The sequence below is a fragment of the Macaca mulatta genome, chromosome 20 (assembly GCF_049350105.2).
Source record: "Macaca mulatta isolate MMU2019108-1 chromosome 20, T2T-MMU8v2.0, whole genome shotgun sequence".
Classification (NCBI taxonomy): Eukaryota; Metazoa; Chordata; class Mammalia; order Primates; family Cercopithecidae; genus Macaca; species Macaca mulatta.
In genome coordinates, this window is record NC_133425.1 from 7,925,149 (window position 1) to 7,952,804 (window position 27,656).

Sequence of the window (27,656 nt, forward strand, 5' to 3'; positions counted from 1 at the left end):
GAGCTCCTTGATCCTCCGTATTTATTTTCTGTGACTTCTGTAGCAAATCATCACAATCTTAGGTGGCTTAAAACAACCGAAATATATTCTCTGACAGCTCTAGAGGCTCTAAGTCCAAATTGAAGGTGTGAGCAGGGCGGTTCTCCCAGCAAAGGTTCTGGGGAGAATGCATCCTTGCCTCTTCCAGAGTCTGGTAGCTGGGTGTCCCGTGGCTTGTAGCAGCATCTCTGTAATCCCCACCTGTCTTCACATGGCTTTCTCTTCTCTTCTGTCTCTTAAAAGGATACTTGTTATTGGATTTAGAACCCACACAGATAATACAGGATTTTCTCATTTCAAGACCCTTAATTATGTCTGCAAAGATCTCATTTCCAAACAAGATCACATTCACAGGCACTAGTGACTAGTCGCCTTGAGCATATCTTTTGGGGGGCTACTGTTGAACCCAATACTGGCTACTCGCTTCTAAACCCTCTGAGCTCTTGGGAGCCTCATCGGCCGGGGTTTCTCTCCACCTGTTCTCGGGAACCTTTAAAACTGCCGGATACTTCAGAGCTGGGAATGATGCTGGTACGGGATCCAGGATGCTGGCATCCCTGCATTGTGGGCATGGATAACCCTGACCTACAAAAATTATCAAAAACAACCAACACACCAAGTGTAGAAGAAAAGACATCTCTCTCAGGAGAGAGAACTGCTTCGGAAAAGAACGGACACACCAGTGCTTTGATGTCTAAAAGCTCGAAGAACTGAGAGACAGAGAAAACTTTAAAAATAGAAAGGTTTTTTTATTTTTTATTTTTGAGACGGAGTCTCGCTCTGTCGCCCAGGCTGGAGTGCAGTGGCGAGATCTCGGCTCACTGCAAGCTCCGCCTCCCGGGTTCACGCCATTCTCCTGCCTCAGCCTCCCGAGTAGCTGGGACTACAGGCGCCCGCCACCACGCCCGGCTAATTTTCTTGTATTTTTAGTAGAGACGGGGTTTCACCGTGTTAGCCAGGATGGTCTCGATCTCCTGACCTCGTGATCCGCCCGTCTCGGCCTCCCAAAGTGCTGGGATTACAGGCTTGAGCCACTGCGCCCGGCCATAGAAATGTTTTTAAGTTCTCAATGCTTCACTCGGAACCAGATTTCACAAAGCCTGTTGGAAGATGTCATCAAGGAGAGCTGACATTTACTGAGAACTTGCCATATGCTTAAGACCCTGGCATGTATTGGGTACGCCTAGCCACGAACGAGGCAACCGTGATTGTTGTTATCCTTCTTTTACAGATGGGGAAACTGAGGCTAAGCAAAGCCGGCCTCCTTGTGCAGGGTTCCAGAACTGGTGTGGATGAGTCCAGTAGGAGAGACCCTAGCAGTGTGATTCTGCTATCTGTGCAGAATCCCATCTGTCACCAGCAACAGAGCCTCCGCTGTTCAGGGTTTCCCAGCTACAAAAAGTAGAAGGGCTGGCCTCTGTCGGGAAGTTGATTGCTTGGTGATGAGTCCACAGCTCGAAATTCATACTTAACACTTAAGTAGTTGAGCTGTTTTCCAAGTGAAGTGGTCGAGTGGGGCTGAAGTACTTGCTTGACGACTCCGGTTCAGAAAAGGTCAGGTCGGAACCCATCCAGAGACACCAGCTCTAGGCAGAGCGATCCGAACAATAATTTGTTCTCGCCAAAGTGACATTTTTCCAATTTGAGTCCAGCATTGTTCAGAAGCAAATGCGGTCCCCTGGGGTGTCTCCCGCATAGATCTGCAACAGATGACGAACCAACAATATCATCTAAATAAAAAATCCAGCATGGGCTTAGTAAATTAATCCTGACAAGAATAAATTGAATAATCTTAGGGAAATGGCAAGAGCTCTGATTCTGCCAGATGGCTCTTTTCTGTCGCTTGCGTGGGTCCTCGGTGGCAGATTAAGAACAAAAATCTGTCTTTGGTTTATTGATTTCGTTAGTGCGTTGATTAACACCTGCCACTTCTGTGTGGGTAAATCATAATCGGATATGGACTCTTCTTGGCAAACCTAACATATTTTCGCTCGAGGAGAGAAAGGAAATGCTTATTTCACCTGGTCAAAATGGGCACAAGCAGATAGAGAGCTACTTTTTCTCACCTCATCTCTCAGTGATATTTTCTAGGTTTAAAAGTAAGCTGTGGTTTTCATCACTCCCATTTCGAGTTAATCTCCCATTTCTGTTTAGGTTTCTTAGCAGACAAATTCAAGGAGAGGTTTTAGTAAGAGTGAGGGGGTATTTTTTCTGACTCAGTGTCCGAAGTCAATCAGAGACTTCAGCCATTAATTTAGGAGACAGGGTGAGAAAAGGAAGATACCACGTGTACACATGATCCCGTGTCCTAGGAATGGGCCTTACAGGTCGTCTGGGAACCTTGTCTTAGTCAGCCTGCGATGCCCTAACAAACCACCATTGACTGGGTAGCTTCTGAACAGAATGTTTACTTTATCATCGTTCTTGTGGCTGGATATTCAAGATCGAGGTGCCAGGACTGTCAGGTTCTGATGAGGGCGCTCTTCCTGGTTTGTAGACCGTCATTCTCAGTGGGTCCTCATGTGGACATTCCTGGGCTTGTGCTACCAGAGAGAGAGAGAGAGAGAATAGCTGGTGTCTCTTCTTGAAAGGATACTAATTCTTTCTTTTTACTTTTTTTTTTTTTTTGAGATGGAGTCTCGCTGTGTTGCCCAGGCTCAAGTGCAGTGACATGATCTTGGGGCTCGCTGCAACCTCCGCCTCCCGGGTTCAAATGATTATCCTGCCTCAGCCTCCCAAGTAGCTGGGATTATAGGTGCCCATCACCACACCTGGCTAATTTTTGTATTATATTGAAATACAATGGGATTTCACCTTGTTGGCCATGTTGGTCTCGAGCTCCTGACCTCAAGTGATATACCTGCCTCAGCCTCCTAAAGTGATGGGATTATAGGCGTGAGTCACCAAACCCAGCCAAGGACACTAATTCTTAGGACCTCATTTAACCTTAATCACTTCCTTAGAGGCCCCATCTCCAAATACAGCCTCACTGAGGATTACAGCTATGACATATGAATTTTAGGGGGGACACACACATTCAGTCCATCATACTACTTGTTAAAATGTTGATTCTGATTCGATGTGTCTGGGGTGAGGTGTGATGTGTTGCATTCTTTTTTAAAGACGGGGTCTTGCTCTGTCACTAGGCTGGAGTGCAGTGGTACAATCCTAGCTCACTGCACCCTTGACTAGAGTCTTGTTCTTTGTCGCCCAGCCTGGAGAGCAGTGGTGCAGTCTCGGCTTACTGCAACTTCAGTCTACCAGGTTCAAGTGATTCTCATGCACACCTATAGTTGAAATTACAGGTGTGTGCCACCACAGCCAGCTAATTTTTGTATTTTTAGTAGACACAGGTGTTTCACCATGTTGGCCAGGCTGGTCTTGAACTCTTGACCTCAAGTGATCCACCTGCCTTGGCTTCCCAAAGTGCTGGGATTACAGACATGAGCCACTGCACCCGGCCTCAAGTGATCCTTCCATTTCAGCTTCCCAAATAGCTGGGACCACAGGCGCATACCACCCCACCTAGCTAATTTTTTTCTTTGTTTATTATGTTTTTTGTAGAGACACCATCTCACTAAGTTTTCCAGGCTGGTCTTCAACTCCTGGACTCAAGCAATCCTCTAGACTCGGCCTCCCAAAGTGCTGGGATTACAGGCATGATGCATTTTAACCAGCTCTCAAGGGTCACCATAGTTGCTGGGGTGCAGACTGCGCATTAAGTAGGAAGTTCCTCATACTTCCCGTATGCACAGATGAGGGAAACTTGCTGAAGGACTGCATGGTTATTAAATAGTGGCACCCTGCTTTAAGAGTCTAATGCCGTGAGTCTAATGTCAGGCGTCTCATACCAAAACTGGAATTATCCGCAGCCCTGTCCTCCCACCCTTCAGTCTTCAGTCCACTGCCACCTCCCCTGGAGGGCTTGGTAGCATGCATCGATGGGCCCTCACCCATTGAATTTTGGATTCAGTAAGTGAGGATTCTTCCATGCAAACCTCTTATTTTTCGCTTCGGGAGAGAGCGGAAATGCATCTTTCACCTGGTCAGAACGGGCGGGCAGAAGCAGACAGAGAGCTGCTTTTTCTCACCTCATTTCTCAATGGCATTTTCTACAGAAAATAGAGCCTGAGAATGTGGATTTTTTTCCTTATTTATGTTAACTGACAAAAGTTACATATATTTATCGTGTACAACGTGATGTTTGGAATGTGCGTACATTGTGGAATGTCTAAGTAGAGCTAATATTATATACGTTACCTCACATTGTCATTTTTTTGTGGTTAGAACACATAACATCTACTTTTTAATCAATTTTCAAGATTACAATACGTTATTGTTAACTGTAGTCACCATGTTGTATAATATTTGAACTTACTCCTCCTAACTGAAATTTTATGTCTTTAGGCCCATGTCTCCCCAACAAACCCCCTGGTAGAGAGGGGAGTTCTTGCCAGCCCCAGGTAACCACCATTGTACTCTTTAACATATTTTTTATATTTGTTTCATGCAGCATTGGTCTTTCTGTAACTAGTTTATTCAACTTAACATAATGTTCTCCAGGTTCACCCATGTTGTTACAATGACAGGCTTTCCTTCTTTATTAAGGCTGAAATGGTATTCCATTGTGTCTATATGCCACATTTGCTTTATCTGGTTCTTCCTTGATGGACACTTAGTTTTTTGCTTTTTGGTTTATTTCAATAGGTTTCTGGGGAACAGGTGGTGTTTGGTTACATGAATGAGTTCTTCACTGGTGGTTTCTGAGATTTTGATGCAACCATCACCCAAGCAGTGTACACTGTACACGATATATAGCCTTTTACCCCTCACCACTCCCCAACCTTTCCCCTGAGTCCCCAAAGCCCACTGTATCATTCTTATGCCTTTGCTTCCTCATCGCTTAGCTCCCACTTATGACTGAGAACATGCATCGTTCCATTTTCCATTCCTGTCTTATTTCACTTAGAATAATGGTCTCCAGTTCCATCCAGGTGGCTGTGAATGCCATTATTTCATTCATTTTTATGGCTGAGTAATATTCCTTTATATATATATTGGGGAAGTATTTTATTACATATATATAATATATAGTATTCCATTGTGTGTGTGTGTGTGTGTTTGAGTGTGTGTGTATTGGGAAAGTATTCTGTTTTATATGTATAGTATATTATATATTGTATTCATATATATATATACACACACACACATATAGCATTCAATATACCACACTTTCTTTACCCACTTGTTGATTGATTGATGGGCATTTGGGCTGGTTCCATATTTTTGCAGTTGTGAATTGTGCTGCTGTAAACATGTGGAATATTCAGTTTGATTCCCTTTCTTAGCTCTTGTGAATAATGCTGCAATGAAGAAGGAAGTGCAGAGATCTCTTTGACATATGGATTTCATTTCCTTTCGGTGAATATTCAGTAGTGGGATTGCTGGATCATACAGTACATCTATTTTTAATTTTTTGAGAAGCCTCCACACCGTTTTCCATAATAACTGTAAAAATATGCATTTTTAACAGCAGCTCATGCTGCTGGTCGGAGAGTCTCACTTTGAGAAGCACATCTAAGCAAGGAAAAAGAGTGAAACCTGTGGCCTAAATTACGTTAGCTGACCAAACCACCTTGAGGAAAATAAAATTACCTGGAGGGAAGGGAAAGCACCTGATTGGGGACCGCTTCTGGTTTCGGATTTAAGCTTCCTCATTGTGTGATTCAGGGTCAGTTACCTAATGGCTAGTCACAATTATCACACCACAAGGTAACTAAGGAATACCCATTTTGTTTGATTGTTGGTAATTTAGAGGCAGTAAGAAAAACACCATGCACAGTACCTGGCACGAAAGAGGGAGGTATTCAATCGTTGCTCACCGGTTCAGTCCCACTTGACTGATAGGAAACAGTCTGTTCTACATAAAACAAGACATTTGCTATACAGATCTTCACCTTATTATATTGTCTCTCTTTGTTCCACTCTGGATTCAAAGGGACCTAGAATTTACTGGGTTTACTAATAAATCATCAGCTTCTCATATTAACCTTTCCTCATGATGCATCCACAGAGAGAACCCCACTACTTCTTGGTGAGAAAAACAGCATTTCTATCGAGTTAACCAAAGTGGAGTCCCTAATGTTTTTTGTTTGTTTAAGTGGTTGGTTTGTTGGTTGTTTTTTGGAAATGGAGTCTGACTTTGTCACCCAGGCTGAAGTACAATGGCACGATCCCAGCTCGCTGCAACCTCCGCCTGCCAGGTTCAAGCAATTCTGCTGCCTCAGCCTCCCAAGTAGCTGGGATTACAGGCGTGTACCACCACACCCAGCTAATTTTGTATTTTTAGTAGAGACGGAGTTTCACCATGTTAGCCAGGCTGATCTCGAGCTCCCGACCTCAGGTGATCCACCTGCCTCGGTCTTCCAAAGTGCTGGGATTACAGACGTGAGCCACCATGCCCAGCCTGGAGCCCCTAATGTTTGTAACCCCTTATACCACCCTGCACATCCATACCCTCCCTGCCTCCATGGAGAGCATGGCCAGGCTACAGACCTTGCAGTGGCCCCTAGCCACCATCTTTCTCTCCCACACGACATCCTCTCTTTAAAGACGTCCCTTTGATTCTGTCTGGCCTCTCACTACTTCTCTCCCCTTCCCCTGCCACATCCTCATCCAGCCACCATCGTCTCACACCTGTGACTCCTGTGGTAGCCCCCAAACTAGTCTCTCTCCACTTAAATTTGTAACCCCTGACTGCCTGTTCTATTAAAATAGAAGTCAGGTCATGACTGTCCTCTCTCCAGAATGCCTGAGTGAAACCCACAAGTGCCGCTGAGGATGTGGACAGATTGGAACCCTTGCGCACTGTTAGTGGAGATGTAAAATGGTGCACCTGCTATGGAAAATAGTAGGGTGGTTCCTCAAAAAATGAAACATTGAATTACCATGGGTTTGGCAATCTCACTTCTGGGCATACGCGCAAAAGAATTGAAAGCAGGGACTTGAATAGATACGTACACACCCATGTTCATAGCAGCATCGTTCACAATAGCCAAAAGGTGGAAACAGCCCAAATGTCTATCCACAGATGGTGCTTATGAATGGATAAACAAAATGTGGTCTCTCCATACAATGCAATGTTATTCATCCTTAATAAGAATGAAATTCTAACACATGCTACCACATGGATGAACCTTGAAGACATTATGCTAAGTGAAATAAGCCGGGCACAGAAGGACAAATGTTGTATGATTCCACTTATACAAGTGTCACAGCCTCAATTGTGCAACTCTAAAATTCATATACTGAAATCGTAACTTCCAATGTGACTGCGTTTGGAGATTAGGCCTCTAAGGAGGTAATTCAGGTTAAATGACGTCATGAGTCTTAATCCAATAGGATTGGTGGTCTTATAAGAAAAGAAAGATGGCCAGGTGCAGTGGCTCGCACCTGTAATCCCAGCACTTTGGGAGGGTGAGGTGGGCAGATCATGAGGTCAAGAGATTGAGAGCATCCTGGCCAATATGGTGAAATCCCATCTCTACTAATAATACAAATTTGGCTGGGTGTTGTGGTGTGCGCCTGTAGTCCCAGCTACTCAGGAGGCTGAGACAGAAGAATCACTTGAACCTGGGAGGTGGAGGTTGCAGTGAGTCAAGGTTGTGCCACTGCACTCCAGCCTGGTGACAGAGCTAGACTCCATCTCAGAAAAAAAGAAAGAAAGGTAGATAGATAGATATCTCATAGATCTGTCTTCCTCTCTCTCTCTCTGAAAAAGTACAGAGCAGCAGCTATGTGAGGCACCGTGAGAAGGAGGCAGCTACAAGCCAGGAAGAGAGGACTCACCAGGAACCCCGACAGGACCCTGACCTTGAACTTCCACCCCCAGAACTCTAAGAAAATGAATTTCAGTCGTTGAAGTCACCTAGTCTCTAGTATTTTTATGGCATTCCTAGCAGACTTATACAATGAGCGGAGTCTAGAATAGCAAAATCCACAGAGACAGAAAGCAGAAGGTGGTTTTTAGGGGCTCTGGGAGGGGAAAGTGGGGAGTTACTGTTTAATGGATACAGGTAGAAAAATGAAAAAATTCTGGAGATGGAGGGTGGTGATGGTTGCATAGCAGTTTGAATGGGTAATGCCTCAGAACTGTGCACCTACAATGGTAAAATTGTTAATGATATGTGTATTTTATCACAATAAGATAGTAAAACTCTGAGGGGTTTCTCATTGTTCTCAGAATAAAAGTAAACATCTTCCTGTGATCTCATTCACCTTTATTTTCCTCCCTTTATTTTCCTCTCTTGCTTCCCTCTAGCCACAGTGGCCTCCTCTTACTTGGCTCTGTCCAATGCATTTCCCCCTTGGGGCTTTGAGCTTGCTCTCCCTTTGCCTGGGACATTCTTCCCCAGTTGGCTACTTGGCTCATCCCCCTAACTTCCTTCAAGCCTTTGGTCAATTTCCACTTTTTCAACAAAAATCAACATCTTATTCCCCTATCCTTGGCATTTCCCATCCCCTCTCCTTGGCTTATTTTTCTTCATAGTACATATTCTTTCTGGAATACCATTAAGTGATACGCATTGTTTAATGCTTGTCTTGTTTAGAAGAATGTAAACATCACCAGGACGGGCCTGCCATGTGTCTTGTACATTGTTCAGTCCTCCATGCCTAGAACAAGGTCTAGCAGCCAACAGATGCTAAAAAAAGTCTTCCATATGAATAAATTAATGCCACAATTGCTTGTGGGACTGTGCCTGTCATTTTGTCTAATTAGTTTGTTTCACCTTTTCATACCAGGACAACAAGAAAAAAATGCAGAAAAAATAGGTGTGCAGTAAACATGAATGCGTGAATAAGTAGAATGGTAGATGGATCAGTGGACAGATGGATGGGTGGGTGGATGAGTGGCTGGGTGGAGGGATGAATGGAGGATACATGAAGGAAGGAAGGATGGATAGAAGAGTGGATAGAGGATGGATAGATGGATGGATGGGTGGGTAGATGGTTGGGTGGATGGATGAATAGGTGGGTGGATGGATGGATGAGTAGATGGATGGGAGAAGGATGCAGAATAGATGGATGACCAGATAGATGGGGATGGCTGGGTAGATGACTGGATGGATGAATGGATGCAAAGATGAATGAGGGTGGATGGGCAGGTGAGTAGATGATTGATGGATAGAGGATGGATGAAGGATGAATGGATGGATGGATAGAGGAAGGATGGGTGGGTGGATGAATGGATAGATGGGTGGATGGATAGGGGAAGGATGCAGAATGAATGATGAATGGATGATTAGATGAATAGACATGGCTTGTTGGGTGGATGGATGGATAGAGGATGGATGGATGGATGGTTGTATGGTTGGAAGGATAAAAAATCGATGGTAATAGTTCGTGTTGAAGTGAGAGATATCTGACTATCCTCAATTTTGAATGGCAGAGATATTAAAGGTAGTCTCTGCTGATGTGAACAATTGTATGGGGGGCAGATTATTTTATGAGTCATCAGTTCCTCTTTGCTATGGCCTCTGATCCATAGCCTTTGCCTACACTCCACATCTGCATGTAATAAAACTTACTTATGACATCCATATGTCTCCAATGCAAACACCGCAGCATATACCTCTAAAAAGCACTATAAAGAGCAATGACTCGAGAAGGAACTGTTAGAAGCATGAGCTCTTTATTATTTTAAAGGGCATTTCAACAACACCACTGAATGTTCTCTGACCGTAAGTCTGACTCCTGTTCCTTCTCTCACTTTCCTTTCTTTTCTTCTCTTCTCAGGATATCAAAGCAGACTGCAATACCTGCGTGGAAATAGAAGACAGAAAGGCGAGTCAATATTTTTCATTTTTAGAGTTTCAAACAGAACAAGAACTCTGTAAATGGAACCCCAGTGTTTAAGTCATGCCTCTCTCGATGATGGTTTGTAGGTGATTCATGGTCTATTACATATTTAAAGATGATCAGACTTAAAAATACTTGTCATTTTACTCCTTTACAATCTGTGTTACTTCTGATGGCTTCATAAAGAGTGCGTATTGCAATTTTTATAAAAAATATGGTGCTGATTTCTCTTTCAGTTGTACCCTTCTTTTCAGGAAAATACTTAATCTGTTAACTCTTGTCCCATTGAAGTTGAATATTGATGTTGATGTTTATTATGTATATCATATGTATGATTATATTATTACATACATTATAGAATATATAATATTGGGGTTCCCAGGGTGCGTCCCTATATATCTGGCTCATACACTTGAAAAAGAGTTCACGGCCAGTTGTGGTAGCTCATGCCTGTAATCCCAACACTTTGGGAGGCAGAGGTGGGTGGATCACCTGAGGTCAGGAGTTGGAGACCAGCCTGTCCAACATGGTGAAACCCCGTATCTACTAAAAATGCAAAAATTAGCCGGGTGTGGTGGCACGCGCCTGTAATCCCAGCTACTTGGGAGACGGAGGCAGGAGAATCACTTGAACCTGGGTGGCGGAGATTGCGGTGAGCCGAAATTGCACCAGTGCACTCCAGCCTGGGTGACAGAATGAGCCTCCAGCTCAAAAAGGAAAAAAAAAAAGAGCTTGCCCTCAATTTCTATCATGACACATTCACACGAGCCACAGCTTCCTATTTGAGATTAAGGGGGAGGGGGCAATGTCATTTTCTACATATTTAGAGTCCCTTCACCCATTTATCTTCTTTGCTACACTTAGTGTGAATCCCCTCAGGAAAAGCAAGTGTTAGACAATTGTTTGTTAGTATTTTCACAGTCTCTTTTTATTGACAAGAGTTCACAGACATTTCTGTAGCAAAGCACATCCAAGGAGATCAAATTTTACCCTGTGTACGCCTTGGATCCAAAGAGGTCAAATAAGCGAGTTGAGAGTATATACCTCCTGGCTACTTTTGACATCGTTCCACAAGTTTGAAAGATGTTTCCCTTTTCAAGTGTACCATGATTGTCAAATGGGTTATTATTTCAAGCAGAGGTTTTCAGCTCTGATTGTATGATGACTTGGGCATGTCTGCTGATTAATAAGGTGGGGGAGGACATCTCAAAACAAAAATTTGCTTTTAAATAAAAAGCAGTTGCCACACATTATTTTAAGGAGCGCTAATCTCCTCACACTGGGAAGAATAATGATACAGTAGGTTAAATTCAATCTGCGTGATCCCAGCTTTCAGTTGTGTGTTGCTCTAGTTTGCAGGCAGAGAAATTTCAATTCACGTTTGCGTTCACCATGTGTTTGTGTGCTGGTATATACATGTGTATATTCTGTGAGTTGGACAGATGGAATTGCTGCTTCGGTGAAGCGTGTGTCCAAAGTCTTTCACCAATGTTCTGCCCAGCCCAATCATTCCACTCATGTCACAGTGTTTAGAAAGCACATTCCCCAACCTGCTTCCAAAGGTCATTTGTGTTTCCCTTGGACTTTTATGGAATTCATCAGCATGTTTGTCCAGTATCTTTTTTAAAAATTTAACTGCCAACAGCGCTTGCAAGATCACATAGGAAGTGATGCTGTTAGAACAACCTGAGCTCCATCATGCACAAGGTAAATAAGCAGCCAGGGTAAGCTCTGGGCAAGGAGAGCCACCCAAGCTCTGCTGCACCTGTGCGAACTGCCTGTGGTTAAGACATCATGATGATGACAACTGCCCAGGTCTCTGCTACTCTGTGATGCATCTTGGTGGGACAAAGTCATTAATGGTCATACCGTGCATATGTGATTTCAGCTCTTCCCAAGAAAGGGGGAAAATATGCACACACAGACACACACACACACACACACACACTTCTAGTTTTTCCATAAATTGTTGGATTGAGGCAAAAATGTCAAATGAAACCTTGTTTCTGATGAGTTTTCCCATTGTTTTCTCAACTTGACCTCATATGACTGATAGATAAATTTCCGAACAGCTCGTTGCAGTTAATTGGTGGTGAATCTTAGTGATAAGAAAAGTAATACCCACTTAAAATTCTCAATGTCTTACTCTCTAAGGACTTTTTATTCTCTCTTTTAAAAAAGGTAACTCCTCTCCTCTCCTCTCCCCTCCTCTCCTCTCCTCTACCCTCCCCTCTACCCCCTCCCCTCCCCTCCCCTGCCCTCCCCTCTACCCCCTCCCCTCCCCTCCCCTGCCCTCCCCTCTACCCCCTCCCCTCCCCTCCCTTCCCCTCCTCTGCCCTTCCCTCCCCTGCCCTCCTTCCCCTCCCCTGCGCTTCCCTCCCTTCCCCCGCCCTTCCCCTCCCCTCCCCCTCCCCTCCCCCTCCCCTCCCTTGCCCTCGCCTCCCCTTCCCTCCCTTCTTTTCTTCCTTCCCTCTTTTCCCTCCTCCTTTTCTTCCTTCTTTCTCACCTTCCTTCCTTCCTTCCTTCTTTTTCCTTCCTTCAAATTCCCAGTAATACAGTGAATCTTATACTCAGGCTATAGTTTCTCTGGTTCTAACTATTGTTAAGAAGAGGTTGGGGGTGAGGTTTTAGGAGGTTGCTTTATATATTGGAGATAGTTCTCTTAATTGAAAAGTCAAGAAGCAAACTCTAATGATCCCACAGAGGCAGCGTGCCCCTCACCCCAGCAGTAGAGCTCCGTCCCCCTCCCTCTCTGCTTGGTGATATGGTGTGAGGCCACGCAGGGAGACGGTGGCTGCAGCAGCTGGAATGATCACCACCAGGTTCTGGGAGTGCACTCTGGTGCCTCTGCCACACGGACGTGTAGTTAGGAAATTTCACCACTGGAGTCATGACACTTGCTCCCCCACGTGTGTCTGTGCGTGTCCCTCTCCATTTAATCCAAATGCTTCTGGCAAAATCAGTAATTTGATAAAGTGGAATTGAAGTGACAAGAGATGACAGAGGTGCCAAAATAATAAGTAAACCTGTGTCTGAAGTGGCAGCCTCTTGGCCCATGTGGATTTTTACGACTGTTGAGAGCTCTGAAAGAGAACTGGTGGTGCTTTCTTTAAAGCTTTTTTTTTTTTTTTCCTGGTTTTGTTTTGTTTTGTTTTTTTAGTTAAGGGAGCTTCACAGAATCCCTATAGGATGCAATGGCTTCCCAAGAATCACATTATTTTTCATTATTTTTGGTTTTGCTTTCACCTCCCCTGGCTTTCTGTCTACTTCGATTCTAGATATTCCATATAGAAGGATATATTTGTGTACCTTTATCTATACCTATGTATGTTGTTGAATATCTTCTTGATAGAAGAATTTTAGAAAAGATAAAATCTTAGGTTTTCCGTGGAGTCCTGTGGGGACTCTTTGATTTGTGCCTCATTCTCATTTTCTTGCATTCAGTGGGGCCGTTTACCTTGAGATGAGAGATTTTCCAACTGAATCTTACACCAGACATCATGATAGAAGATAAATGGTGAATTTCAAGAGTGGAAGAGAGCCTTTTTTTGGAAATGAAGTCTCCCTCTGTCTCCAGATTGGAGTGCAGTGGTGTGATCATGATCTCAGCTCACTGCATCCTCTGCCTCCTGGGTTCAAACGATTCTCCTACCTCAGCCTCTCAAGTATCTGGGACTGTAGGCGCTCACCACCATGCCTGGCTAATTTTTGTATTCTTAGTAGAGATGGGGTTTTACCATGTTGGCCAGGATGATCTCGAACTCCTGACCTCGTGATCTGCCCACCTCAGCCTCCCAAAGTGCTGGGATTACAGGTGTGAGCCACCGCGCCTGGCCGAGAGTCCTCATCTTAAGAGCAATACAATCGTTCTTCTTGGTCTGCACACAGTCTGGGCTCGAGCTGAGGCTTTTCATAGAATAAAAGAACGTTTATCCTCTCCTGTTTTTCTATTTTTCTTTACCCCAGAAGCCTATTTTCTCTCAGGCTGACAGGAAACTAATTATCATTTGGAAAACCTTGCCTGGCTGTTTATGTGGAATTCATAATGTGTCTTGGAGAGTGGTTTTATGTTTTTCTTTTGCTTCCAAGCCCGCCAATTAGCAGAGCCCCTCTGAATGTACCTCTGCTTGGATGGGTTCCTGGTCATTGCTTACATTGTCCCAGAGGGTGTCCTAGGGAGATCCTAAGGGCTGGTGGAGTTTTTCACCCTTTAATAGGAAGCAGGAGCACAGGTTTTTGTTATGTTTTGTTTTGTTTTCCTCCTGCAAGTGAACATTGTGGAGCTAATGCAGATTTAGCAAAGGTGACGCGAGGTAACCCATCACTTGGAGTACGGCCTCACAAAACCCCATGCATTTGACATTTATAGTACCCGTGTTTCCGCTGGGGCACTGAGGCATTTAAATTCATTTTTATTTGTGGTGCAAAATCCATCTGAATTTCAATACTATTACGAAGACTGAGATTCAGGTGATGAGAGGAGAGGCTGATGGATCAGTCAGGGGGAGAATCTGTCAGGAGGAGACGAGAGCCCATTTTTCAAAGGCTGTAAACACAGACGGGGCTTCCTCTTCTCACTTATCGCCTGGCCCGGTGCAGCTAAACGGGTTCAGATCTGCTATAAAATTGCATGAAAGGAGTTTGAGTGGTTTTCCAAGTTATGGCGACTTTCAGATTGGGTCCCATTGAAGCTGCGGCTGGGAGATAGAAGCTTTCGTGCTGTGGTTAACACTGAGAGTTCTGAACTCATCTTTTTACAATTCTTCTTCCAGATCAGGCATCTTAAGTACTGCCGGATACTTAAAACAGCTGTGGGGTGGAAGTACCATCATTTCCCTGTTTTACAGGGAAGATAAAGGAAGCTCAGGCACGTTCAGTGATTTGCCTGAGATCACTCAAGCAAGAGGCCAGGATTTAAGCTCAGAGATTCTTACTCCAGAGTCTGCGCTCTGCGGTTTTATACTACTACCCTGCCTTGCACAAAAAAATAAATAAATAAAAAACAAGAATTACATTTGTAGAGTATGAGAATTATACTTCCCAGTTGATGGATTTGTGCCTCGACTGGCATCTTCATTTATCGCCAAGTAAACGGTATGGCTTTCAATATGGGGCAGGCTGTCGGCTCCCACATTGCAGCTGTAGCTGGCTCACGGTGGGGGTTCTTCACGGTGTTCACGAGCATGCCCCTCCGGGAAGTAGCTGGCGCCCAACAGTGGGGTGGCCAGATGTCTTCTGGCTTTGAGGATGAGGGACAGTAGCACCGGAACTGGAGTGCTGACCTTAGTTTCCAAAGACCTGATTCGGTTCCTACCTTTGGCAATTTCAGCACAGTAGACACAAGGATTAGAACTTATTGCTTAAAGAGTATTAGGGAGGCTGAGCGTGGTGGTTCACACCTGTAATCCCAGCACTTTGGAGGCTGAGGAGGGCGGATCACAAGGTCAGGAGTTCGAGACCAGCGTGGCCAACATCGTGAAACATCCTCTCTACTAAAAACAGAAAAATTTGCTGGGTGTGGTGGTGCGCACCGGTAGTCCCAGCCACTCGGGAGGCTGAGGTGGGAGAATTGCTTGAACCCGGGAGGCGCAGGTTGCAGTGAGCTGAGATCGCACCATTGCACTTCAGCCTGGGCAACAAGAGTGAGACTTCATCTAAAAAAAAAGAAAGAAATTTTTTGCTTAAAGAGTATTAGGGAAAATAGCTAATGCGTGCTGGGTTTAATACCTTGGTGATGGATTGATAGGTATAGCCAACCACGATGACACACGATTACTTACATAACAAACCTGCACATCCTGCACATGTACCCCAGAACTAAAAATAAACATGAAAAAGTAATTCTTGCATAGGTAATGGTTGGTAGCTCACACACATTAAGTCACTTACCCAAGATTATTCAAGATGTATCATGAGGCCAGGACTTGAGCTCAGAGATTCTTACTCCAGAGTCTGTACGTAGCCTTTGGAGCTTGAAATGTCTGGGTTTCAATCCCAGCCCTCCCAAATAGCAGCTCTGTGACCTTGAGAAGCTTTCTTACCCTGTATCTATCTCCATCTGCTTATCTGTAAATTGGGGGTGATACAATCTGCTTGAAATATTGGTTTGAGGAATTTATAAGATAATACTGCAAATCATGTTATATAATACCTGGCGCAAAATAAGAACTCGATTAACTGTAGCTGCTGTTATTTTTATTTTTACTGGTATCCACACCTACAGGCCTACCATGTCATTTATCATTACATTTATTTTATAAAATGAGGCCCCGGAAAGTCTTAGGGGATCTCAGGGGAGTAGGCAACCAATGAAACCTAGTAGACCTTGGAAATATTTCATAGAGGAAGGGGATCCTTGGTGTAGGTCAGGAAATGCAAATGCACCTGCTTGCCAAATCCAGGTAGGAATTAATGAATTAATGGAGAGGGGAACGGAGTGATTGTCTTTAACGTGAAGTCCTGTGCACTGCAGCGACCTGGAGGGTGATGCCTTCATAGCTTGGGAACTATTATTCAGCTAAATGGGGCCATGTGGAATATTGATTCAGTACTGATGTTTTCTAAGCCAATCTGGATTTTCCTGTGATACCACTGATTTTTAACACACTATATGCAAGTCAAATGAAGCAGTTATGCAGAAAAGTTTCAAGAGACGAGACTTGAGTGCTGCAAGCTAACTCTCAGTTGGTTAGAAAGAGCTCCCATGTACATAATTCCAGGCTTTGTCGGTCTACTAAAGGCCTTTCTGGCAGAGGGAGCAGCATGGCGAGGACAAGACGGTGTAGAGAACATGGTCTGTTTACGGCAAACGCAAGTCTGGTGTGTGTGTCTGAGATTGGCCAAAGGAGAGACTATAGCAGTGAGTAGGTAACAGCTTATGGAGGGAATAGTTTATCAGGCCGATGGATTGAGGCTCTGTGTCAATCCTCTGTGCCCATGAAAGGCAAATCTTTACTGGATGGGGCCAGCGTTACACAGCACCAAGAAGCTACTTAAACTTTGTATGAAGAACCCAGCCAAAGTGAAAGTCATCAGGGGAATAAGAACTGGGGATGGAGCCCAGAGAAAGACCCAGAAGCTGGCCCTGGGGTTGAGTACAGGAAGGTGAACACTTTGACTCGAACAAGATGAAGTTAGCCTGGACCTTGAGAAATCACAGGGCTGAGTTGCCCCTTTTTTGTGATGTGTGACAGAGTGAACATGGGAATGCAACTGTGTCTCTTTGAGATGGTGATTTAAGCATTGAGATGCCTGGATTATTTGGTAGTTCGATTTCTCATTTTTTGAAGGACCTCCGTACCATTGTGCATAATGGCTATAAGGGTATTATATAAGAATATCCATTTTAATAGCATGGAAGTTCTACAATGGAATATTATTTAGCTGTTAAAATGAAGGGAATCCTGCCATTTGCAACAAGATAGATGAACCTAGAGGACGTTAGGTAAAGTGAAATAAGCCCGACACAGAAGGGCAAATAGTACATGATCTCACTTTTACGTGGAATCTAAAAAATTCAAACTCAAAGAAGCAGAGAGTAGGATGGTGGGTTGCCAGAGACTGGGGGGCGAAAAAAAGGGAGGATCTTGGTCAAAGGATATACAGACTTTTGTCTATAAGATGATTAAGTTATAGAGAACTAATGTACACTGTAGTGATTAGAGTTAATGTATTTTAGACTTGAAATGTGATAAAAAGAGTAGATCTCAAGTGTTCACATACACACACACACAAAGTAAGTATGTGAGATGATGGATATGTTAATTAGCTTAGTAGTAGTAATCGTTTCATAATGTAAACGTTTATCAAAAGATCACATTGTACCTGTTAAATACATGCAATTTTTGTTTTTTACCTGTACCTCAGTGAAGCCAGGGAGAAAAATAGAGACAAGGTATAGAAGTGGAACACATTTTCCTGCAGGCCAGTATTGTACAAGTGTTGAAACAGTTAGATTAGATTTCAGGTGGCAAACAGGGTATCTTCAGGCAGTTCATGGATATGGTATCAAATCACATAGTAGGGAAGTTATTTCCTTGTCAACTATTTCTCAGACCTTGACATTACATCAAAGACATAATTTGGTGGTTGATTAAAAAAAAAAACCTAAAAGACTCAAATGTTTGATCATCTACCTTTTTCTTTTCTTTTTTTTTTTTTTTGAGACGGAGTCTCGCTCTGTCGCCCAGGCTGGAATGCTGTGGCCGGATCTCAGCTCACTGCAAGCTCCGCCTCCCGGGTTCACACCATTCTCCTGCCTCAGCCTCCCGAGTAGCTGGGACTACAGGCGCCCGCCACCTCGCCCGGCTAGTTTTTTGTATTTTTTAGTAGAGGCGGGGTTTCACCGTGTTAGCCAGGATGGTCTTGATCTCCTGACCTCGTGATCCGTCCGTTTCGGCCTCCCAAAGTGCTGGGATTACAGGTTTGAGCCACCGCGCCCGGCCAATCATCTACCTTTTTAACCAAGAGACCCAGAGCCCTTTACAGGCAGTTCTGGCATGTGGCTTTAACTGAATAACAGTGTTTTACTTTTGAATTAGAGTTACTTTCTACTTATGACAAAGGATACTGCTCTTTCTGTTTACTTCAACGAGCTGTTTCCTTTCTTTAAAATAAAAACTTAAATGACTTGTAACACATTCATTAAGAACAAAAACAATTTAAAGAAAAGCACATGAGTGTGGAAACATTGTGAGTATGGACTGCACATAACCGAAATGTAGGGCACACTGTTTTCTACTGGTGGGTTTGCATTCAGGGGAGAGTTTCTTGTTTGCATTATTTAAGTTTCAAACTCTCCTTGTGTGCAGGAGGGAACCAGAAGTGGGCAGAGATGGACAGAGGAGTCCAGGGTGGAAGGCAGGTCGGAGGATGGGTCTGAACTAGAGGCATGCAGGAGATGGGGAGAAGGAAGGTTTGCATTTTCAAGAGAGTGGATAAGTCCTATCCACATGACTTACTGATGATGGATGGGCGTCATGAATGGCTCCACCCAGGAACTTGTCAGAGATGGTTCAGCTTAAGTATTTGTGTACACTTTGCTACCATGTGGAAGAAAGGCGTTGATCAACACTGACAATAGATTAATCTCCTGGTTTAGGGCTTATGTGCCAATGAGGCTGCATATGAGCATGACATAGCCAGTAGGATTGGTTTCTATTAGTGCCGCTCTCTTGCCTCTGGGAATACGAGTGGACTAGATCTCTGCACTTCTGATAGCAGAACAAAGACGGAAGGGGAAGGTTCACTCCTTCCTGGGAGGGCCTCTTTCTAGAATGGGGAGTATTCATGGAAGAGTTTCCCTTCATAGACCGAAGCGAGATATTTAAGGCAGATAAGGGCAGAGGTGCGGTGAGCACCCATCTGGATGAGACTCACAAAGTCCCCTGGGGACTGGATTTCTTTTCTGCTTCCAATGTCCTTTGTTTAAGGCTGGTTATGCGTATGCATTAAAATGGAAGAAGCTCCAAAATTCCTGGAATCTTTGGAAATGAAAATTAGAGCATCCTGCAGGAAGGGTATTTGAGTTTGAGTCTGAAGGGAGATAGGGTGGACAGCATCCTGGGCCAGGAGGGCGTCTGGAGGTTGAGCATGGCATGACTAAGGAACTGAATAGAGGTCAGTCTAGCTGGGGGTTAGGCAGCAGTGGGAAAAGTGGCTTGAGATGAGGCTCAAAGCAGGCAAAGGCTAATCCACCTGAAACCTTATGAGGAGGAAGAGTATTATGTCCTTTAATATAGAATGAAATCTATGTCACATGGAATGTGCTATCACCATGAGAAATGGTCAGATGTGTAAAAACAGTTTCTTTGTCTTATGGAGTCTACTTGCTCATAGATTATGTGTGTGCATGACCTTTGAGACTTCTGTCAGTTCCCTCCTGGTCCAGCCATCTCTAGCCAAGGAATGGGACAGAGAGATCTAACACCAGCAAAGCCTTTCGCTGTGTTGCTGGGCTTTTGTGTTCATTCTACATTTCACAACTTATGCAGATTCCCTGAAACTGTCAGTCTTCTTCAGATTAGTAACCGTTGTTCCTCTTGGGCATGGCTCTCATTCCAAACTAATGCATAGCTGCCAGCCAGCCTGTTGTTTAGGGCAATACCTCACCCCTGGTCCTACGATCTCTGGTCAAAGAAAGGTGCACGATTACCTAGTATGAGCAAATCATCTTGTATCTGCAGACCTGCCTCAGCTCCTTTGCTTAGTAAGAATTTGTGGATGGCTTCTTGGTGGGACATGGTGCATATATCACAAGTAGATCTCATTGTGCCTTTGTGCTCTGCTGAGAAGCAGGGCTGCGGGAGAGAAAGCTGCACATGTAGCCCACCACCAGGGAGATTCAACATCATTTTTACTGAGACTGGGGACCAGGCAACAGCAGAGATGATGAATCCAGTGTCTGAAATTGCGTGTTCAGAACCCATAGATAGGAGGGGACGGAAGTCAATCCTGGAGATATTCAGTTGGTGGAGACGGGCTGCTGCCGGGAAATCCTCAGCAGTTTTGTTCACTCCTCCTAATTTATTTCGAAAGACAAGGTAGAAAGACGGTTTTACAGTCAAACGGATCTGGAGTTGAATCCTGGTTCTGCCTCTTCACCAGCTGGCAGACCTTGGAAGAGTCACATTCCCACATTCCTGTCTGTCCACAGCTGCATCGTCTGTGAAGCAGGGACAGACATTGTTTGTAAATCATGCATCCCATGCATTGTTCTTGTGCGCAGCATTAGCCGGGGCGTTTTCAATTGTCATAGAAAATGAAGTTGGACCAGCTTAAGGAGAAAAATACATGACAGTTATGAGTGAAATGGGGCTGTCTTCTGGCATAGCTGGATGCTGGTGTTTTAATTTCACCAGACGCTAAGGATGGTAACCACCAGCTGTATTAACTCCCACCTGCGGAGAGAAGGAGCTTCTGAAAAAGTGGCTTAGTACAATTCCTGGATGTGGCTTAACAGGTGTCTCTTAGCTATAAAGGGCAGTGTCCCTCCTGTTTGTTTCCCTCAGCCACCCCAGAAGTGGGATGAGGGTCCAGCTGTATGACTTAAATGGACTTAAAAAAAAGAAGGAGGGGGCTGGGCGTGGTGGCTCATGCCTGTAATTCCAGCACTTTGGGAGGCCCAGGTGGGCAGATTACCTGAGGTCAAGAATTGGAGACCAGCCAGGCCAATATGGTGAAACCCCGTCTCTACTAAAAATAAAAATTAAAAAAAAATTAGCCAGGCATAGTGACAGGCACCTGTAATCGCAGCTACTTGGGAGGCTGAGGTATGAGAATCACTTAAACCCAGGAGGCGGAGATTGCAGTGAGCTGAGATTGTGCCATCACATTCCAGTCTGGGCAACAAGAGTGAAACTCCATCTCAAAAAAGAAAGAAAAAAGAAGAAGAAGGAGGAGGGATTGTCCGCTAAAGAAACCTTGACTGGTATTTTTTTTCTAGAAGGGAAAATAAATAATAATAATAATAATAGCAACTACCTTGCACTGAGGATTTACTAAAGGCCATAGACCATTTTTTAGTACTTCATGCATATTCTATTATTGAATCCTTAAAAAGATCCTTTAAGACAGATACAATATTTATCCCCATGTTACAGATGAGAAAAATGAGGGATGGAGGTGATATGTCCCCACCCAAATCTCATCTTGAATTAGAGCTCCCATAATTCCCACATGTTGTGAGAGGGACCTGGTGGGAGGTCACTGAATCATGGGGACGGTTTCCCCCACCCTGTTCTCGTGGTAGTGAATAAGTCTCACGAGATCTGATGGTTTTATAAGAGGAAACCCCTTTCGCTTGTTTTTCTGTCTTCTCTGCCACCATATAAAATGCGCCTTTTGCCTTCCATCATGATTATGAGGCCTCCCTAGCCACATGGAACCGTGAGTCTATTAAACCTTTCTTTCTTTATAAATTATTCAGTCTCAGGTATGTCTTTATCAGCAGCATGAAAACAGACTAATACAGGCAGAGTTCAAGAATGTGACTGAGGCCAGGCGCAGTGGCTCATGCCTCTAATCCCAGCACTTTGGGAGGCCGAGGCGGGCAGATCACCTGAGGTTAGGAGTTTGAAACCAGCCTGGCCAACATGATGAAACCCCAGCCCTACCACAAGTACAAAATTTATCTGGGTGTGGTAGTGGGCACCTATAATCCCAGCCACCCTACTCAGGACGCTGAGTTAGGAGAATCACTTGAACCTGGAAGGCAGAGGTTACAGTGGGTTGAGATCACGCCCCTGCACTCCAGCCTGGGTGACAGAGTAAGACTCTGTCTCCAAAAAAAAAAAAAAAAAAATGACTGAGGTCACCCAGGTGGTAAGTGTGCAGGTGGGATTCAAACCCAGGAAGTCTTGGTTTGAGTCTTAACCTCTAGACTGTACTGCTTCTTCCAAGCATGCTTCACAGGAACAAGAAAACATGTCCTTTCTATGCTCCACATGCTTAGGGCCTGACACGGAGGTAAACAGTGACTTTCCTTACGAGAGTTATTGCAACACAGCCCTCAACAGAAATAACCTGGGCTACTGCTAAATGCCATCCTGTGATATATCTCTGCATTTATATTTCCTCCCAGTTACTCAGCCTAAGGTATTTATCTCAGAGTCCTCAATGAGTCTGCTCCACAGAACCATCAAAATGCTCATGGTTCCAGGCAGTGCCTCACTTGCCAGCACAGCTGACAGTTATTTTTGTAGGCAAGAGCTTCTGACTCTAGGATGGGTCTCTGCACCTGCCTTTTATATTTTATTCACAGGTTAACTCTTTTACTAAACTTTGAAAATGAGATGTGAGTCGTACTTTCCTCTTTCATTTATTTTAGGAAAACGTGAGGGTGGTGGTGGGTTGCGGGAAAGGGAGGCAGGTAAAAAGTCGCAGCGCTTCTAAAGTGAATGTGATGTTAAGTTAAATTAGCCTCTGATGGGCCCGAAACCTACATGACAGATGATGAGAAGCCGCTGGGCACCCTCAGCGGTGCCATGGGCACAGTGGTAACCCAAAGAGTGCAATGAAAAGCACTGAGGTAGATCGGGCTATCGGTCTCATACACCCTCCATCAGCCTTGAAGTTGGCTTTGGGAAGCGCGTCTAAAGAATCCCAGGTATAATCGTGTGGCTAAGAGCTTCAGCTTAGGATTCTAAAAGGCCTGGCTTTGAACCCCAGCTTGGTGGCTTCCTGGTTATTTAACCTCTCACATGCTCAAGGTCTCATATAAAATGGAGAGGAGGAGAGAATATTTTCTAGGGTCACTGTGGGACTCAGTGAGCTCTTACACTGAGGGTACTTATCATCTTCGCTAGGCACAGGATGCACCTTGAATAAGTGCAAGCTGGCTGGGCACGGTGGCTCACGCCTGGAATCCCAGTGCTTTTTGGACACAGGCGGGAGGATTACTTGAGCTCAGGAGTTTGAGACCAGCCTGGGCAACATAGACCCCATTTCTGCAAAACTGAAGAAAAAAAAAATTAGCCACATAGTTAGGCATGATGGTGCATGCCTGTAGTCCCAGCTACTCAGAAGGCTTAAGGAGGAGAAGGATCTCTTGAGCCCAGGAGTTCAAGGCTGCGGTGAGCTATAATCGCACCACCGTACTCCAGCCTGGGTGACAGAGCAAGACCCTATCTCTAAAAAAAAAAAAAAAAAAAAAAAAAAGATGTACAAGCTGCCTGATTATTACACTTATATCTGCTTTCCTGCTACTCTTTTTAAATCTTTGACTCTGTGTCTTAGATTCCTAGTGAGATCAGAGTGTACATCTAGGACCAGTTAAGACGATAGCAAAGTAAATTACAAAGCTTAAGCTGGATACCAAACCCTCAATTGCCTGTCTAGAGTTTTGTGTATTCTGTAGCTACTTCTCAATCTGAGTGAAAGAGCATGGAGTTGAGAAAACTAAGTAAAGGTGCAGACCAGGGATTGGAAACAGATTGAATCTCTGGTGTCAACTCAGATTGATTGTGGCTGCACAGAACACCTTGTTGATGAGGAGTCTCAGATTGTGGCGTGTGGCTTCTCCCAGAAAGAGTGCATGATTGATTAGTGATGCCTGCCAAGGGTGGAGGAGTGAGAGCCACAGGATACCTGCCAGATGTAGTTTAGTTGTTCCTGGCACAGAATCTGGCAACTGAGGAGTGATACAAAGCCACATGTTGTGTGTTTCAGCCCAAAGATGCTTCTGTTCTTTCGGGCATGCCTGTTTTCCTTATGTTATGGATTTGCAGCTTAACAAGGCACCAGTATTTTCATGCCTAGTACATGGCTTAAAGATAATTTAACAAGTGAGAGCTTTATATCAGCCATGGGTAGCCACACTTTTCCTAGGTACTTGAGAAGCCTTCTCTATTGATTACATTATGGTAACAATTCACAAGATGTCATCCTCAGATAACAAGGGTTATGTTTTGATGCCTTAATTTTAAAAGTGTGATTTGTCTGTGATGATATTTGTCATCTCTTTGCAATTTTGTATTAATTGGGGATGAATTGCTTACATTTTAATACCACTAATTATAGCTATTATTTTCATGTGCCACTTATTTTACTTAAAAGAAGCAAGTCTATTCTTTTGTGTAATTTTTAGCAAACTTCTTTCTTTAAACTCTGAATGAAAATGCATTTAGGAAATGCTTAATCAAGCACAGAGCTATTTTTCTTTTTTTTTTTTTTTTTTTTTTTTTTTTTTTGAGATGGAGTCTCGCTCTGCTGCCCAGGCTGGAGTGCAGTGGCCGGATCTCAGCTCACTGCAAGCTCCGCCTCCCGGGTTCACGCCATTCTCCTGCCTCAGCCTCCCGAGTAGCTGGGACTACAGGCGCCCACCACTGCGCCCGGCTAGTTTTTTGTATTTTTTAGTAGAGACGGGGTTTCACCGTGTTAGCCAGGATGGTCTCGATCTCCTGACCTCGTGATCCGCCCGTCTCGGCCTCCCAAAGTGCTGGGATTACAGGCTTGAGCCACCGCGCCCGGCCTACACAGAGCTATTTTTCTAAGATTGTTCTGTCATCTCTTCTAAAAAAAAAAAAAAGGCAGTGTCTTTTTTTGTGATGAGTGGAGTGAACGTTAATTAATTTTTCTTTCTCTTCAGTTGGTGGGTTCTATTATCCCACTTCTTGATGTGTGATTGGGTGACTTCACACTTTAGATAGAAAGCATGCCCTGTCCAAATGTGATTTATGTTTTCCCTGCACTTTTGCACAGTTCAGCTGAAATTTTCTTCATGTTGATCAAGGTCAGAAAACCCCGGGATTGTGCCATCCATCTCAGCAACTAGGTTGCTGAAAAAATTTGTGATGGAACATGATGCAATAACAACAGAATCCAAGGGTGGGGTGGGAAACTATGCCCGTGTGTGTGCGTGCGTCTACCACACAAACATCACCCAATTCACTTCTTATATTGAGCTGCTTTTTATCAAGTTACGAGGCGTTTTGGCCAATTCTGGGTTAGGATTTATTTTTGCATGAAGTCATAAAAACTGCGTGATCTTCTTTTTACTGTGGCCACTTTAAACTAACAGCTATCAGAATTTGCGGATCAACCAGAGGCTTTTCATATTTTCTTTGTTTTTCAGATTGATTGAAGTATGATTGACAAGTAAAAATTATATGTTTAAGGTGTACAACTTGATGTTTACATATTCATAGACGTTATGTAAAAGAGGCAGAGCTTGCAGTGAACCGAGATCCCGCCACTGCACTCCAGCCTGGGCGACAGAGCAAGACTCCATCTCAAAAAAAAAAAAAAAAAAAAAGAAAAGAAAAAAGAAAAAGTCATTAGAATCAAGTGAATTAACAAATCTATCATCTCATATATTGCTGGGGTTTTTTTTGTTTGTTTGTTTGTTTTCTTTTTTTTGTGTGTGAGTGTGGTGAGAACACTTAAGATATACCCTCTTGGCAAATTTTATATTTCCTATTCAACCGAAAGGTTTTCTGGGTGCTTTGGAGGACAGAACCTTCAGAATAGAAAAGGTCCTCAGCTTAAGGAGTTCTGGCTTTTGGTTAAGGGAGCACAGTGGAAAAGCAAATACTCACCATGAGCCAGGCTGGCAGATCTGGCTCAGCCAGGGAGGCAGACGGCCCTTCTCAGCCGAAGTAACTGACCTATGGTATGTGGAGAATCAAGTAAAGGGAGTAATTGAAAAACTCCAAGTCTACCTGTGTGTCCCTTCAAAATAGCACCCTAACTTGCAGTAAGGAAAATCTATGTCTGTCTGTCTGTCTGTCTATATCTATCTATCTATATATATATATCTATATATATCTCTATAGAGAGAGAGAGAGAGAGAGAGAGAGAGAGATCGAGACGGGGTCTTGCTCTAGTGCCCATGCTAGAGTGCAGTGGTATGATCATGGCTCACTGCAGCCTCAGCCTCCTGGGCACAAGTAATTATACAGTACCAAGTAGGCATATTGTACTCAGTGTGATCCTCCTACCTAAGCTTCCCAAGTAGCTGGAACTACAGGAGTGCAGCGTTATGCCTGGCTATGTGTTTTTTTTTTTGTTTTTTTGTGTGTTTTTTTTTTACTTCTTGCAGAGATGACGTTTTCCCTGTGTTGCCCAGGCTGACCTCCAAGTCCTGAGCTCAAGCAGTCCTTCTGTCTTGGCCTCCCAAAGTGCTGGGATTACAGGGGTGAGCCACTGCTCCCAGCCAAACATATGTATTTTTAATTTGATCTATTCAGATGGAGTTTTCATGTTGATTGAATTCATCAATTCACGAGTTGACAAATGTTAATTTTGCCCCATGACTGGAATGTTTTCATAAAGAAATCATAAAATTATAAGAGCTAAGGATATAACAGAAAACATACCCCTAAGAAAGCATAAGTAGACTTAAACACACAGTAAACACCTTTCCTTGATAGTGGTATGAAAAATTAAAACCATATAATATACCAATCTCTATCTACTAAAATTAGCCAGGTTAACATGAAATAAGAATACTACCTTTTCCCGTATCGGTGACGTTGTTATAAGACTGGTTTCCTTATTTACAGGGCATGTTGCAATTTAGTAGAAATCATTTAAAAACCAGAGTACTCATACCTATGAACAACCAAACAGGTAATTATTTCTTTTGACCCAATCTTATTCATTATTTCTTATTATTCCAGTCGAATGGAAACAAAGGGACACCTGGACTAGGCCACCATTGTTATTTTACTTGCAATGTCAAAATATTGACAACAAACTAAATGCTTAATCTTAAGGTAATGGCTTACTATGTTGAACACAGAACATGATAGAGTATTATACAGTCATTAAAAATGATGAATAGGCCGGGCGTGGTGGCTCAAGCCTGTAATCCCAGCACTTTGGGAGGCCGAGACGGGTGGATCACAAGGTCAAGAGATCGAGACCATCCTGGCTAACACGGTGAAACCCCGTCTCTACTAAAAAAATACAAAAAAACTAGCTGGGCGAGGTGGCGGGTGCCTGTAGTCCCAGCTACTCTGGAGGCTGAGGCAGGAGAATGGCGTGAACCCGGGAGGCAGAGCTTGCAGTGAGCCGAGATCCCACCACTGCACTCCAGCCTGGGTGACACAGCGAGACTCCGTCTCAAAAAAAAAAAAAAAAAAAAAAAAAAAAAAAAAAAAAAAAAAATGATGCATACACTTGTGTCAGAGGTCCATGGAATAGTAATTGATATAATGTTTAATAAAAACACACCTTATAAGCTAGCATATGCTTCTGATTTTAACCATGTGTAAAATTTGCATGGAAAAGAGAAATATTTATGTTCACATTCAAACATC

General features: G+C 43.8%; 1 protein-coding gene and 2 long non-coding RNA genes across 34 annotated transcripts in view; 1 reads left to right on the forward strand and 2 right to left on the reverse strand.

The window, feature by feature from the left end:
* The window catches only part of RBFOX1 (RNA binding fox-1 homolog 1), a 2,485,711-nt gene that overhangs the window by 1,422,638 nt on the left and 1,035,417 nt on the right, over positions 1–27,656 (forward strand). For all 31 annotated transcript variants that reach the window (XM_077985562.1, XM_077985561.1, XM_077985605.1 and 28 more), the window contains one exon: positions 9,835–9,882. In XM_077985562.1, coding sequence (XP_077841688.1) covers positions 9,835–9,882 — 48 coding nt within the window. The remainder of the gene's footprint in view (positions 1–9,834; positions 9,883–27,656) is intronic.
* On the reverse strand, positions 12,472–14,910 carry LOC144337917 (uncharacterized). The gene is made up of 2 exons (XR_013411558.1): positions 13,683–14,910; positions 12,472–13,549 (listed from the first exon to the last, which is right to left on the reverse strand). It is a non-coding gene; the product is annotated as an uncharacterized LOC144337917 (long non-coding RNA).
* LOC144337900 (uncharacterized) lies at positions 22,167–25,669 on the reverse strand. Of its 2 annotated transcripts, none has more exons than XR_013411540.1 (2): positions 24,856–25,669; positions 22,167–23,214 (listed from the first exon to the last, which is right to left on the reverse strand). It is a non-coding gene; the product is annotated as an uncharacterized LOC144337900 (long non-coding RNA). The 2 variants fall into 2 exon arrangements; XR_013411541.1 differs by having other exon boundaries at positions 24,843–25,666.